Below are 13,667 nucleotides of genomic sequence, written 5' to 3'. Positions count from 1 at the left end.
TCAGAAAATATATAGCTAAGGAGACCACTTGTCACAAGGGCTATAGGAATCAAAAGTGTAAGTGTAAATATATATTTTTCTGTGGCTGTGGTTTGTTTGTTTGGTTTCAAACACCTAGTTCAAAACATCTCAAATAATTCTGTCCAATTCGAAAATTATTTTCATCATCATCATCATCAATAGCTATACAAAAAAAAAACGTTAACAGTGTGATGATATGTGTGTTACAGTTTAGAGTTTTTCATAAATTATTTTGTGCTGTATAACAATTGTTTTAATTAATAATTAAGATGAAAAGCCTGCAATAGGCAGTTCAATGGATATGCGATAGATAGATAGATAGATAGATAGATAGATAGATAGACAGACAGACAGACAGACAGACAGATAGATAGATAGATAGATAGATAGATAGATAGATAGATAGATAGATAGATAGATAGATAGATAGATAGATAGATAGATAGATAGACAGACAGACAGACAGACAGACAGATGGACAGATAGATGATAGATAGATAGACAGACAGACAGACAGATAGATAGATAGATAGATAGATAGACAGACAGACAGATAGATAGATAGATAGATAGATAGATAGATAGATAGATAGATAGATAGACAGACAGACAGACAGACAGACAGACAGACAGACAGATGATAGATAGATAGATAGACAGACAGACAGTCAGATAGATAGATATATAGATAGATAGATAGATAGATAGATAAACAGAAATGCAGACAGACAGACAGATAGATAGATGATATAGATAGATAGATAGATAGATAGATAGATAGATAGATAGATAGATAGATAGATAGATAGATAGATAGATAGATAGATAGATAGAAATGCAGACAGACAGACAGACAGATAGATAGATGGACAGATAGACAGACAGATAGATGATAGATAGATAGATAGATAGATAGATAGATAGATAGATAGATAGATAGATAGACAGACAGACAGACAGACAGACAGACAGACAGACAGACAGATAGATGGACAGATAGATGATAGATAGACAGACAGATAGATAGATAGATAGATAGATAGATAGATAGATAGATAGATAGATAGATAGATAGATAGATAGATGATAGATAGATAGATAGATAGATAGATAGATAGATAGATAGATAGATAGATAGATAGATAGATAAACAGAAATGCAGACAGACAGACAGACAGATAGATAGATAGATAGATAGATAGATAGATAGATAGATAGATGGACAGATAGACAGACAGATAGATGATAGATAGATAGATAGATAGATAGATAGATAGATAGATAGATAGATAGATAGATAGATAGATAGATAGATAGATAGATAGATAGATAGATAGATAGATAGATAAACAGAAATGCAGACAGACAGACAGACAGATAGATAGATAGATAGATAGATAGATAGATAGATAGATAGATGGACAGATAGACAGACAGATAGATGATAGATAGATAGATAGATAGATAGATAGATAGATAGATAGATAGATAGATAGATAGATAGATAGATAGATAGATAGATAGATAGATAGATAGATAGATAGATAGATAGATAGATAGATAGATAGATAGATAGATAGATAGATAAACAGAAATGCAGACAAGGCAAGGCAAGGCAAGTTTATTTATATAGCACATTTCATACACAGTGGTAATTCAAAGTGCTTTACATAAAAGAAAGTGAAATAGACATTAAAATCAATAAATAAAAATAATAAAAACAAGGAATTTTAAAATTATATAGAAAATTATTTAAAATAAATTTAAAGAAAATGATTGTACATAAAAATTATTGCAGTCAGTTCGGACATATAGCACAGTGCTCATTCAACAAATGCACAGTTAAACAGATGAGGTTTGAGTCTTGATTTAAATGTGGCTAATGTTTTAGCACATCTGATCTCTTCTGGAAGCTGGTTCCAACTGCGGGCAGCATAATAGCTAAAAGCAGACTCCCCTTGTTTTGTGTGAACCCTTGGTATTTCTAACTGACTCGATCCTAATGATCTGAGTGGTCTGTTCGGTTTATATTCAGTGAGCATATCAGCAATATATTTAGGTCCTAGGCCATTGAGTGACTTATAAACGAGTAAAAGTACTTTAAAATCAATCCTAAATGTAACTGGAAGCCAGTGTAAGGACCTGAGGACTGGTGTGATATGCTCAGATTTTCTGGTTCTAGTCAGAATCCTGGCAGCAGCGTTCTGGATGAGCTGCAGTTGTCTAATGGTCTTCTTGGGAAGGCCGGTGAGGAGACCATTACAGTAATCCACCCTGCTGGTGATAAAGGCATGAACAAGTTTCTCCAAGTCTTGATTGGAAACAAAACATCTAATTCTTGCAATATTTTTGAGATGATAGTATGCTGATTTAGTTACTGCTTTGACATGACTACTGAAACTAAGGTCTGTCTCCAGAATCACCCCAAGATTTCTGACTTGATTTTTAGTTGTTTGACCCCTAGAGTCAAGGTATGCATTCACCTTCAGAACTTCATCTTTGTTTCCAAATGCAATGATTTCAGACAGATAGACAGATAGATAGATAGATAGATAGATAGATAGATAGATAGATAGATAGATAGATAGATAGATAGATAGATAGATCGATAGATAAATTCAAATTCAAATTTTATTTGTCACATACACAGTCTTACACAGTACGATATGCAGTGAAATGCTTGTACGGCAGCCAGTGACCTTAAAAAATATTAATAAGAAGAAATACAAAAGAAAATAAATTTAACTAGTAAATAAACTGTACAAATAAGGGCATAATAAAAAAAAAAAAAAAAAAAAAAAAATATATATATATATATATATATATATATATAAAAATTTTAAAGTGGCAATGCAAAAGTGACTTATGAAACGTTAAAGTGACTTATGAAGTGTCATGTGCAATGGTTCAGATATATAAATATGTATTGCATGAATGTGTCCATGATTGTCCAGTCAATGATAGATAGATAGTTACAGTATATATAGCCTAATCAAAATTATTAACCATATTTGTGAGACATTTTACAAAATAAAACGTTCACATAGGAATACAAACCTATCTGTCTATCTATCAATCTATCTTCTATCTATCTGTCTGTCTATCTTCTATCTATCTGTCTGTCTATCTATCAATCTATCTGTCTGTCTGTCTATCTAAACAATTTTGCAAGGAATTGGAAATAAGAAATGGGGTTGGATATGTTTAAATAAATAGGCTATCAATACAGTTTATTACACAGTGGGGAGAACTTATTGTATACATAGATGCAACCATATTGTAATGGTTAGAGCGTCTCAATGGGCCATTATGTGTTTCATAAATTGACCATCATTTTTTTTTTATTGAGTACAAAATCTTAGTACAACAAAATGGCCTTAATTAGTATACAAAAAATAATCTGTCATGGAATGCTCAACATAATAGAACCATATTAATTCCAAATATTCCAAAAAACATAATAAAATATAAAAATAAGAAAAAAAACAAGAACGAAAAGAAATTATAATAATAAAAATATAAAGAAAATATACTTACAACAAATTATATAATACAAACAAATTAAACAGTTTTACTGCCTTTGGATTTTTAATTTGACCAAGGGAATCTGAAAAGTATTTTAGATCATTTTAAACACAATTAACAAGGGAGGAGATTTAAAATATCGCCATTTATGTATAAAATATTTTGCTAACAATACATGATATTATTAATCAAGTCATACAAAACAGAGCACTCTTTGGTTATTCCGTACATTACATCTTGCAAGGTTAGAATGAAGCTATCAGCAACCACACGCTTCTCTACCATCCAGTCCTGCAATGCATTGACCGTCATTTTTCTTCTCCCCATTCAACATCCAGTGCATCAGCAGCAGCTGTCGTGAGTTATGAATGGAAATATGGGCCGGTGTCAGGACCGTCTCACTTTGATGGCGTCATTCTGTGGCGCCAAAACAGCCTCCTCTCAGCTTCTTCAGAGTACCTCCATTGTGGACATACACACTTATCTAGGACAAAACAAAAGTACCTGTGTGCGGTGTTTAATGTGTCACCAACACCTGCAGTTTTTGTTTTAGCGCGTCTAGTGGTTTTTAGCCCCTGTCGGTCTCGCCATGAACGACGACGATGATTTGATGGCAAGTTTTCATTCAGGTCAACTCTATGCTAATGTGGCGTCTGTTCCTGATGGACTTTGCTGGGTGTCAATTCTCTCCTGTCTACTGCTTGCGTGCTCCTATGTTGGAAGTTTATACGTTTGGAAAAGCGATTTACCAAGGTATTTTTCATAGTTTCTGGCTGTGTCACAAAACCTAGTGAGCTCCCAACCTATACAGCGTTGTAACGACAGATTCGAAGCTTACAGCATGTTGTTTAATTCTAATGTTCGAAAAAACATTGTTTCAAGCGAATGCTGAACCAAATGTATTGTTTTAAAAATGTTAAAATTATCGTTTGAGTCGAATGTTCTAATGCAGCTTGAGACGAACGTCTAGTAACGTTATATGGAATATTTAAAAAAAATACTATTCGAAATTCGAATCGAATGTTTTAAAATGCTTCTCAAATCGAACGTTAAAAATATTGATCAGATGGTACGTTTGGAACTATTTTTCAGCACAAAATGTTTCCATTCTTTGACATCAGCAACACGAAGTGCAAAAAATATTAGTAAGGTGATAAACTAATAATTAATTAAATCCTAAAAAGTAAACAGGATGAAATATTGTGGATTTAATTTTCATTTATTTTATAATTTGTATTAATTATTCATATTTTGTTGTAGCAGCCCTAGTGTCAGCCTGTCTGATTCCCCCCTCCCCCACTGTTTATATATTTTTCTTGTTTTATGTAACAAACTTGGTGGCAAGATGCACACTTGTTACTGTGTAATGCATTTAACAATGGTTGTTTGCACTAACAGGGATCATCCTGCAGTGATAAAGAGGCGCTTCACCAGTGTACTGATTGTATCCGCTCTGTCTCCAGTGTTTGTGTGGGCATGGAAAGATTTCGCAGGCATCCAGGTTAGTTTACTGCAACACACGTCTAGTCTTTACTGTTGTTTGCTGTATGTGTTTTTACGGTGGCCGAGAGAGCTCAACGCGCTGCAACTTCAGAAAACACATGCAAATAGAAAAAACACCAGCAAATCAAGAAAACATCATCATCATTTTGACAGCACATGTGCTGCAAATCCTCACAACACATGCAAATTAAGAAACACTGCAAATGCTCACAACACATGCAAATGCTCACAACACATGCAAATTAAGAAACGCTGCAAATGCTCACAACACATGCAAATTAAGAAACGCTGCAAATGCTCACAACACATGCAAATTAAGAAACGCTGCAAATGCTCAAAACACATGCAAATTAAGAAACGCTGCAAATGCTCACAACACATGCAAATTAAGAAACGCTGCAAATCCTCACAACACATGCAAATTAAGAAACAATGCAAATGCTCACAACACATGCAAATTAAGAAATGCTGCAAATCCTCACAAAAATGCGCTGCATGGACCACAATGGAAATGTTTCAAGGGGACCCAAAAAAAGTGAAGGACCAGCTGGGATTTGCTTATTGTGCAGTGGCTATTGGTTGAGTTGTTGGTGAACTGAAAGGTGAGTGTTTTTTGTTGTTGTTGTTTATTTTAACACCCTGATTGCATGATTTCTGTCTTTTGGATATTATTAGATTAATAATGACAAATTACACGATTAACGTTATTATATAAGATGGCTAACTTATCCTCAACTAAATATAATTTCAAGGTTAATGAAAATAAATTCACAATGCTTCATTAATTGTTAAAACCAGGTCAAAATAAAAATGTCAGTAAGAATAATATTTAAAAATTTTAGTAGGCTAATGAAAGAAAGGACATTTGCATGTGTTGTGAGCATTTGCAGCGTTTCTTAATTTGCATGTGTTGTGAGGATTTGCAGCACATGTGCTGTCAAAATGATGATGTTTTCTTGATTTGCTGGTGTTTTTTTTCTATTTGCATGTGTTTTCTGAAGTTGCAGCGCGTTGAGCTCTCTCGGCCACCGTAGTGTTTGCCCTGCTCTATTTGATACGTTGTCCTAGATCTCACTGCATCATACAGTTTTGTTGTGAAGCATTTTGCAATTTGTTTTTGCCAGTGTGTTCAACCTTATTTGATTTGAGAACACCAGACTTACTCAAATTTGTTTGATTTCTCCTATAGCCTGGTCCCTCGTTACTGGCACTTATGGGGATCCGGTTGGAGGGTCTTATTCCTGCTATCATTCTTCCGCTGCTATTGACTATGGTTAGTGAATGACTAAATCTGCACTTGTTTTTTTATATAATGGAAAACAAACACTGTTTATCTTCGACCTAAAGCAACACATTATCAAAATTTAATATTCTAAGAAACTTAAGATTGTAGGAGAGTCTTTCTATTGGACATCTGATCTGGCACGTTTTTGTGTGTTATATTTGATTATTTTATTACTCTGTTTTCTCTCAGGTGCTGTTTCTGGGTCCTCTGATCCAGTTAGCCATGGATTGCCCCTGGGGTTTCATTGATGGGATGAAAGTTGTAGTCGGTGAGCAGCCTTGTGATTTCTCCAGTGAATCTCTCTCTAATTATAAAGCTATTTTGGGTTTTAAATAATCTGTTAGTGAGCTGTCATTATGCTAAATTATTATAGGCAACAATAAGTGTTAGCCAAATAATTTGGGAGGTGAATCTGTATCTTCATGTTATGCCAAATAAATCATCTAGATTGATTTTTGTTTCTCTAAAAGAATCAGATTGGCTTCAGTGTCAGTGTTGTTGTAAATGTGATTGGTCTATGTCATGTCTTTACAGACCCTTGCTTCTGGTCGCTGTGTCTGAGTGACATGCGCTGGCTGAGGAACCAGGTTGTAGCGCCATTGACAGAGGAGTTGGTTTTTCGGGCATGCATGCTTCCCATGCTAGTACCCTGTGCAGGCCCCTCCACCGCAATCTTCACATGTCCACTCTTCTTTGGTGTTGGTGAGTGGTGACGTGCCATTTGCTTTGATACAGGTTGGGGTAAATGCATAAATTATTTGTTTTTACTCCATCCTGCTTTTTTACATTAAGTCTTGAAGTCAACAAGAAATCAAAGTTGACTATTTGCATTCATGATACACATCTTAATGTTACTTTTTTTGGCTGATGTCTCCAAGCCTGTGCAGATCTGGAATATATTTTTGCCAAGTAACTGTAGACATTCGGTTTCATTGACTGATAATTCTGTGTATTATTCGTATTTAAGGACACTTTGTCACATAAAATTTGTATGCAGACTTCATTCACAAATTTGTGCATACATGTGGATCGTGAATAAGACCCATTGTGTTACACTACTTTTGTAGAATAAACAGTTTTTCTGCCGTCTTCCAATCTAATTCAAAGTTGCGATGAAATGGTAGTAGTGATAGATATTTTCTTCCATATACGTAACTTTTCCTGGAAGGTTGAGTTATGACATTTTGATTAAACATTTTATACATGCATGGATGAATCATTCACAATATGATCTATAACAAGAATTTACTAGATAGATTTAATTTTCATTTCATGGCAACTAATGCAATAAAGGTTACTGCGATAATAGCAAATATTAAAAACAGATTGGAAAAAGAACTCTTGGGATACTCTCCAGGGAAATTATTGTTGAAACTTGGCACTACCTGGATATCTGGTAATTGGTAACCCAAGCATTTCATGCGGTTCTCTGAAAATAGCTGAAAATCAACCTATTCAAGTCTTTGACAGAAAATATCACCTCTGTATTAATGTGTTTGAATGACTGACCACTGACTTGCTCAAGAAAAACAAGACTGTTTATTTAATTTGCATTGCTTTGTAGACCATTATCGTTATGGTAACCTTTTCTTCTTTCTCGCTCTCTCTCTCTGTTTGCATGTGACTGCAGCTCATTTTCACCATGTAATTGAGCTCCTGCGGTTCAGACAGGGTACTGTCTCAGGGATTTTCCTCTCTGCAGGTAATCGAGTCATTAGTTTACTGTCATCTTTAGTGTGAGGAGTGCTGCCTGTGAGACATAATTACTCATGTCTTTGTTTGTTTGTGTATTTTTCAGTGTTCCAGTTCTCCTACACTGCAGTATTTGGAGCTTATACAGCCTTTATATTCATCAGGACAGGTGCATCTATTATCTTTAACACTACTGATGCATGCACTACTCCACAAGAGGACTAAAAAATGCTAAAATAAAAAAGTTTTGCTTTAAACATATTAATAGTAACCACTAAGATTTTTGTATTGTGACTATTTTCATGACAATTGAGCACATTGACTTCCCAGTTCCTATTTCCGTAATGCCAAAAAAACAAAAAACACAAAAAAACTGGCTCATGACTTCAATGCGCAATTTAAAAGATAAATTGTATTGTATTTTTTATATTGTACTGTATTTGTGCTTTTGCCTTTCTTAAGCAAACATAGCTACAAAGGTTGAAGTAGTTTGAAAAGCTTGAGGTTTGAAGATTAAGTTAAGTTAAGTTCTAAGTAGTTTTAAGAGCTTTATACTTAATGTAAGTCTGTGGGATTTTTGAGTTATTTTTAGGCTGTATTGCAGACAGTAATGATAATTAGGGAAGGAGTTAAGCTCAACTGTCATGAAAATAATATCACAATTTGACATTTTCTTTGTGTAAAATAAATTAATTTTTTTCTTCTTTTTTTTTGTCTTTTGGGTGAAATGTGACCAGGAAATTGTATTGACAGACCTGAGACGATGCTCATTGTTGTTCTGATTCAACTAGATTTGTAGCAAACAAACTGTAACGGCATACAAAGAAATAACTGCAAATATCTCTGTGTCTGTAGGTCATTTGGTGGGTCCTGTGCTGTGCCACTCCTTCTGCAACTACATGGGTTTTCCAGCTCTCAGCACAGCCGTGGACCACCCGCACCGCCTCACCATTCTCTCCTTCTACATGCTGGGGGTCATTCTTTTCTTCCTCCTCATCTTCCCCATGACTGACCCGCTCTTCTACGGTTTTCCCACACCTGTCTGCACCCTGACCTCCACGCCTGGATCCATCTGCTCCTGATCCATCCATACCTCCATCCTGCATTTCATCCATTCCTTCTCTCCAGCCATTTGAAAAGGAATGGCTGTTTTGCTGCTGGTTTCACCAGGAGAGCGAGGGACTGCTGGAGAACAGGTATGAAAATTCACAGCCTCTGTGAGGTTGTGCGTGGAAGAACTCTGTGGATGCAAAACATCCTCAGGTTGCACTGGCCATTCTTTTCACCATTCAGCCGATGTTGCATTATCAAGTGACTTCAGCTACAGGCCTACGTTTGATGAAGACAAGTTATATGTGTCTGCATGTTTATATGACAATATTTCAGTGTGTTTATCATGAGATTGGTGCTGGGGATAATGATCAGATACTATTACGGGTTTCCTAGGAGGATTTGTATGCTGAAACGTACATTGCTAAAATGCTAGATTCCTTATTTTTGTGTTGTGATATTAGAATCTTGTTCACATACACCGTACCTTGTTTGGTCTGGTGCCCTTACTTGAAGACAATATTCATTTTTACAGATTTATTTTGTTTTACTCTTGACTTTAAAATATCATGTCTAAATATCATGTCACTCAAGTCAGTAGGCTTAAATTTAAATAAATGTCTTTAGGTACGCTTTTGGAGCAATAGACCCAGACCTATAAGAGTTAACAAAATTTAGTGAGTGTGTAACAGAGGTTTAATTGCCCTGGCCTGAACACACAGCTTTCTGTGTAGGTCTAAACAGAATTGCGGCCTCATGCATTTCAAATATGAGGTCTTTTTAAAGCATTGATCAGTCCTGCCTTGGCCATTTGCTAATTAGAAAAAAATGAGGAAATACCAATTACTGTTTATATTGTATAGTGGATATTCATTAATAGATTTTGACCAATTTAATGCAGAGCTAAAGACATTCTTTTTTACATCAGCATAGGAATCTTGTGAATGTAGTATGGTAGCACTGGAAGATGAGTTAAATTCTAGACTTCTGCTTTAGTAATGGTGGAAATTCCAACACTTTCTTTTTATGACTACCGTCTTGTAGTCATAAACCACGTTCAACAACATTGAAACTACCTATATCAGAATTACACTTTGTTCTAAATCTAAATGCGAAGCTTTTTATAAACCGTTTATATATTAAAAATGACATAGTAACGGCCTCATGAATTTTATGCGGGTTGCTTCACCAGGAGTGTTAGTGAAAACTCATACCACTGATCTGCATGCTGCTACACTGGTGACATATGGATGTTTGAATGATGATTAATATAGAAACACACCAAATACAACTCATAACAGCTTCTATGACCCAAAATGATCATTTACCCACCCTTGTGTCATTACTTCTAAAAACCACAAAAGGAGATATTAGGTAGAATGTTCATGCTGCTCTTTTCCATATAATGAATGTTGAACGGAAGCTAAATTCTAAAACGTATTGTAGTTCATATGACTTAAGTGCTGTATTCCACTCATTTGTGTGATTTGAATATGCATATATTATGCTCATCCAAAAATGCATAGAAAGATAGAAATGAGCGCAAGTAATTTTTTTACATTTTGTGTGAACTGTTCCTTTAGCAAGTGTGGCTTTTAAAGTTATATTGTTGTATTTGGTTTCAGTTCTCATTAATTGAGAAAGCAGAGTGTATAGAGAGTATATAGAGAACTATCATTTACTTTATTGCTTGTAAGTTGTTGATTAATATATTGGCATGGCTTGCCCTCACATTTATTATGTGTGTATCATAGGGTCATTTGTAGGCTTTTCTGTGTTGTGAGAGACCATGCAAAGTAAACCTTTTAAGCAATAGTCTCACAAACAGGATCAAATCAGGGATTTCCATCTAGTGCCAGAGGTTTGTTTTGGGTGTTTCTTTTAATAGTTCCCAAAATAATTTCTTATTTGGCTTGCTACAAAGAAAACGGTGATATCTATAACATCACTTTGAACAGCCAAAGTTATAGTGGGAATTTATCGCAACTTGTCTAAATTACGACAGTGATCTGGTTTACTTGTCTCTAGTGTTCAAAAAATTGTGTTTCAAGTGTGCCATAGTGTATATGACTGTACTGACACGTTTACACAAGGAGGATGCTGTATGTAAGCACTGTTTTTAAACTGTGACTGGCTACACGGAATGCTGCTTTAGTTTAGTTGCTTTGTGGTTGCGGTCAACAGAGGGTGCCAGAGGACCATTGTTCTGTGTTTGTGTCTTTTCATTGCTGTCTTGATTAAGCAGTCACCTCCTTGTGTTTATTAAGAAACTTTATCCGTATTGCTTTGCATATTTAATCCTTTTATTAGATCATTTAATTAAATTATACACTGATACGCAAAGAACCTGTAGAAGAAGGTAAACTTTTTTTTTTTTTGTTTTTTTTTTGTTTTGGTGCATCTTTGGAAATTCACTGGTTGTTCTAGATTTGAGCTGCACTATGGGATTTTTGGATTGGATGCCATGTTGAATTGTGATTGTTAGGCAAAGCTGAATGCACGGGTGCTCTGGCGAGGACAGGCTTCCTGTCAGTGCTGTAATTGATGACTGGTGTAACTTTTAGTAGGAGAATGTTTGTAGTGAATATGTGTCAGGAGCTTGTTAGTTGTCACAGTCCAGTACTCTTATCCTCACTTTCTTAATCTGGGAAGTCACTGCATTCATTTAATTTTACAAGAGAGTTTCGACTTCTGTTTTTTTCCTTAGACGTGTCTTTCATCCCCTGTTTGAGTTCACGGTGTTCTTTCTTTTATCTGGTTGTTTGCAAGAAAAACATTTGCACCAGGGCTTGCGTTTTAGATGCTTTAAACGTCATGTTTAAAGTAAGGAGGAGCAATGGACATTCAAATCTATTTTTCCAAATGTTAAAAGTAGCTGAGCGATGTTTTTGCTCATTGAAACATCATCTTAAAAATGTAAAGTATTTGAGAATCTCTTCATAGATGAATTGTATAGACTGGTTGTTCATTACAAACAAGTCTGATGTTTATACTGAGAGCTATATTTTGTAATCAAATCTATTTTGGTGACTCAGAGAATAATGCATGCTAGTTGTTTTTGACTTACATGCAATGCAATTTTCTGTAATTCACTGATGGAAAAATGTTTTATGACAATCTTTCTGAGGGTCTTTCAATCCACTCTGCAAAACTCTGCCGTTTGTAAATAAATTAAAGGTTTTTAAACACCTCACTTGCAGTTGTGTTCTGTTTTATTTCTATATCTTTTCAGAAGGTGATGTGAATAATTTCTGCACCAGGAGGCAGATCGGTTTCTCAAACACTTCTGCAGTTCTTTGGACAAACAGGCTGTCCTGCTTGTAACTGGTTGGTTGAGCCAAAGGTTGATGGATGACTCAGGCAAACGCAGTGTTTTTAAAGTACTAGTGTGTGCACATTTTCAGGGGAAATCGACCCTGAATGACTTTTGTTGATTTGCTTGTTAAACTTGGATGCCAGAAAGTTTTTTGACATTGTAGAAGTCACTTCAGCTTTAAGTCATATTTTAATAATGGAGGCTCAGAAATAGATTTGATATGTAGAAACTGAATTTGTGTCTACAAAATGTAATTTAAGCTCAATTTTTTTTTCTTTTCCTTTTGTTCAAAATTGTGTTACCAGTGTTTGACCACCAGGGAGAGATGTTATAATAACAATTTTCATTTAGGCACATATATGATATGTTTGTATTAGAAATTCTTTCCTGTTCCACCCCTATACTTATTATCATTAATTTCAGTACAAGTGACAGCTATTTTTTAAGCATTGACACAACTGGGCCAAAACATTCGGAGACTGACAGTACTATTGGGGTCTCTTGTTCAGCCACAGGAGAGATGTCAAGGCATGTATCTATTTGCCTCCCTCTTTTAGATTTGTTTGAATGTGTGATGTTTTGAAGGTTGGATGCATAGAATCATTCACAAGTGGGTGTATGGAGAACTGTTAACACTAAATAATTTTGCCTCATCTGTGATGAGTAATTTGCTTCATACAGGCTTACTCAACATCTGAAAATGGGGTTGGTAAGAGTATAATTTAATGTCTCTTATGCTCACCAGAGATGCATTTATTTGATGACAAAAATACAGTAAAAACAGTAATATTAAAATTTTAAAAGTAATGTTTCTATTGTAATATATCTTAATTTATTCCTGTGATGACGACAGCTGAATTTTCAGCATTACTCCAGTCTTCAGAGTCCTTCAGAACTCATTATAATAGGATGATGAATTGCATTTTATTAAAGTGTTTAAAACATTTGTTCTGCTTTTAGTTTTTTTATTTATTTTGTAGAAATCATGAAACATTTTGTCTGGATTCTTTTCAGTCAATAGAAAGTTTTAAAATATTTTTTTGCAATGTAATAAAAGGCCGTATTGTTTCTTTTGATCAATTTAATGCAATTCATTGCTGAATGAAAGTATCAATTTCTTAATAAACTGCCCCAAAACTTTTTGAGCAATATGTATCATATTTCTTAATGACATTGAAATGATAGCAGGAGGTTTTTTCAATGGCTTCACTGTTATGTATGTCAAAGCACTATTCTATGCTTTGCTGTGTCTTTGTCAGTCTCTTTTGAGTATCT

The 13,667-nt window shown here is 34.8% G+C and overlaps 1 protein-coding gene across 1 annotated transcript; it reads left to right on the top strand.

The window, feature by feature from the left end:
- Nucleotides 1-3,951: 3,951 nt before the first annotated feature.
- LOC306887752 (CAAX prenyl protease 2-like) lies at nt 3,952-12,268 on the top strand. The gene is made up of 8 exons (XM_079445757.1): nt 3,952-4,299; nt 4,945-5,047; nt 6,239-6,322; nt 6,524-6,602; nt 6,869-7,036; nt 7,965-8,036; nt 8,133-8,195; nt 8,882-12,268. Exons 1-8 carry the CDS (start codon nt 4,136-4,138, stop codon nt 9,106-9,108), a joined length of 960 nt encoding a protein of 319 aa, XP_079301883.1. The 5' UTR covers nt 3,952-4,135; the 3' UTR covers nt 9,109-12,268.
- The last annotated feature ends 1,399 nt before the right edge of the window (nt 12,269-13,667 follow it).

This window comes from Barbus barbus (genome assembly GCF_936440315.1).
Source record: "Barbus barbus genome assembly, chromosome: 2".
Classification (NCBI taxonomy): domain Eukaryota; kingdom Metazoa; phylum Chordata; class Actinopteri; order Cypriniformes; family Cyprinidae; genus Barbus; species Barbus barbus.
Note: the sequence above shows the minus strand (reverse complement) of the source record. Positions and strands in the feature narration are given on the sequence as shown.

Coding starts and splice junctions, on each gene's coding strand:
- LOC306887752 (XM_079445757.1), top strand. CDS start 4,136: ATGAACGACGACGATGATTTGATGGCAAGTTTTCATTCAGGTCAACTC. Junction 5,048..6,238: donor AAGATTTCGCAGGCATCCAG/GTTAGTTTACTG, acceptor TTTCTCCTATAG/CCTGGTCCCTCGTTACTGGC. Junction 6,323..6,523: donor TTCCGCTGCTATTGACTATG/GTTAGTGAATGA, acceptor GTTTTCTCTCAG/GTGCTGTTTCTGGGTCCTCT.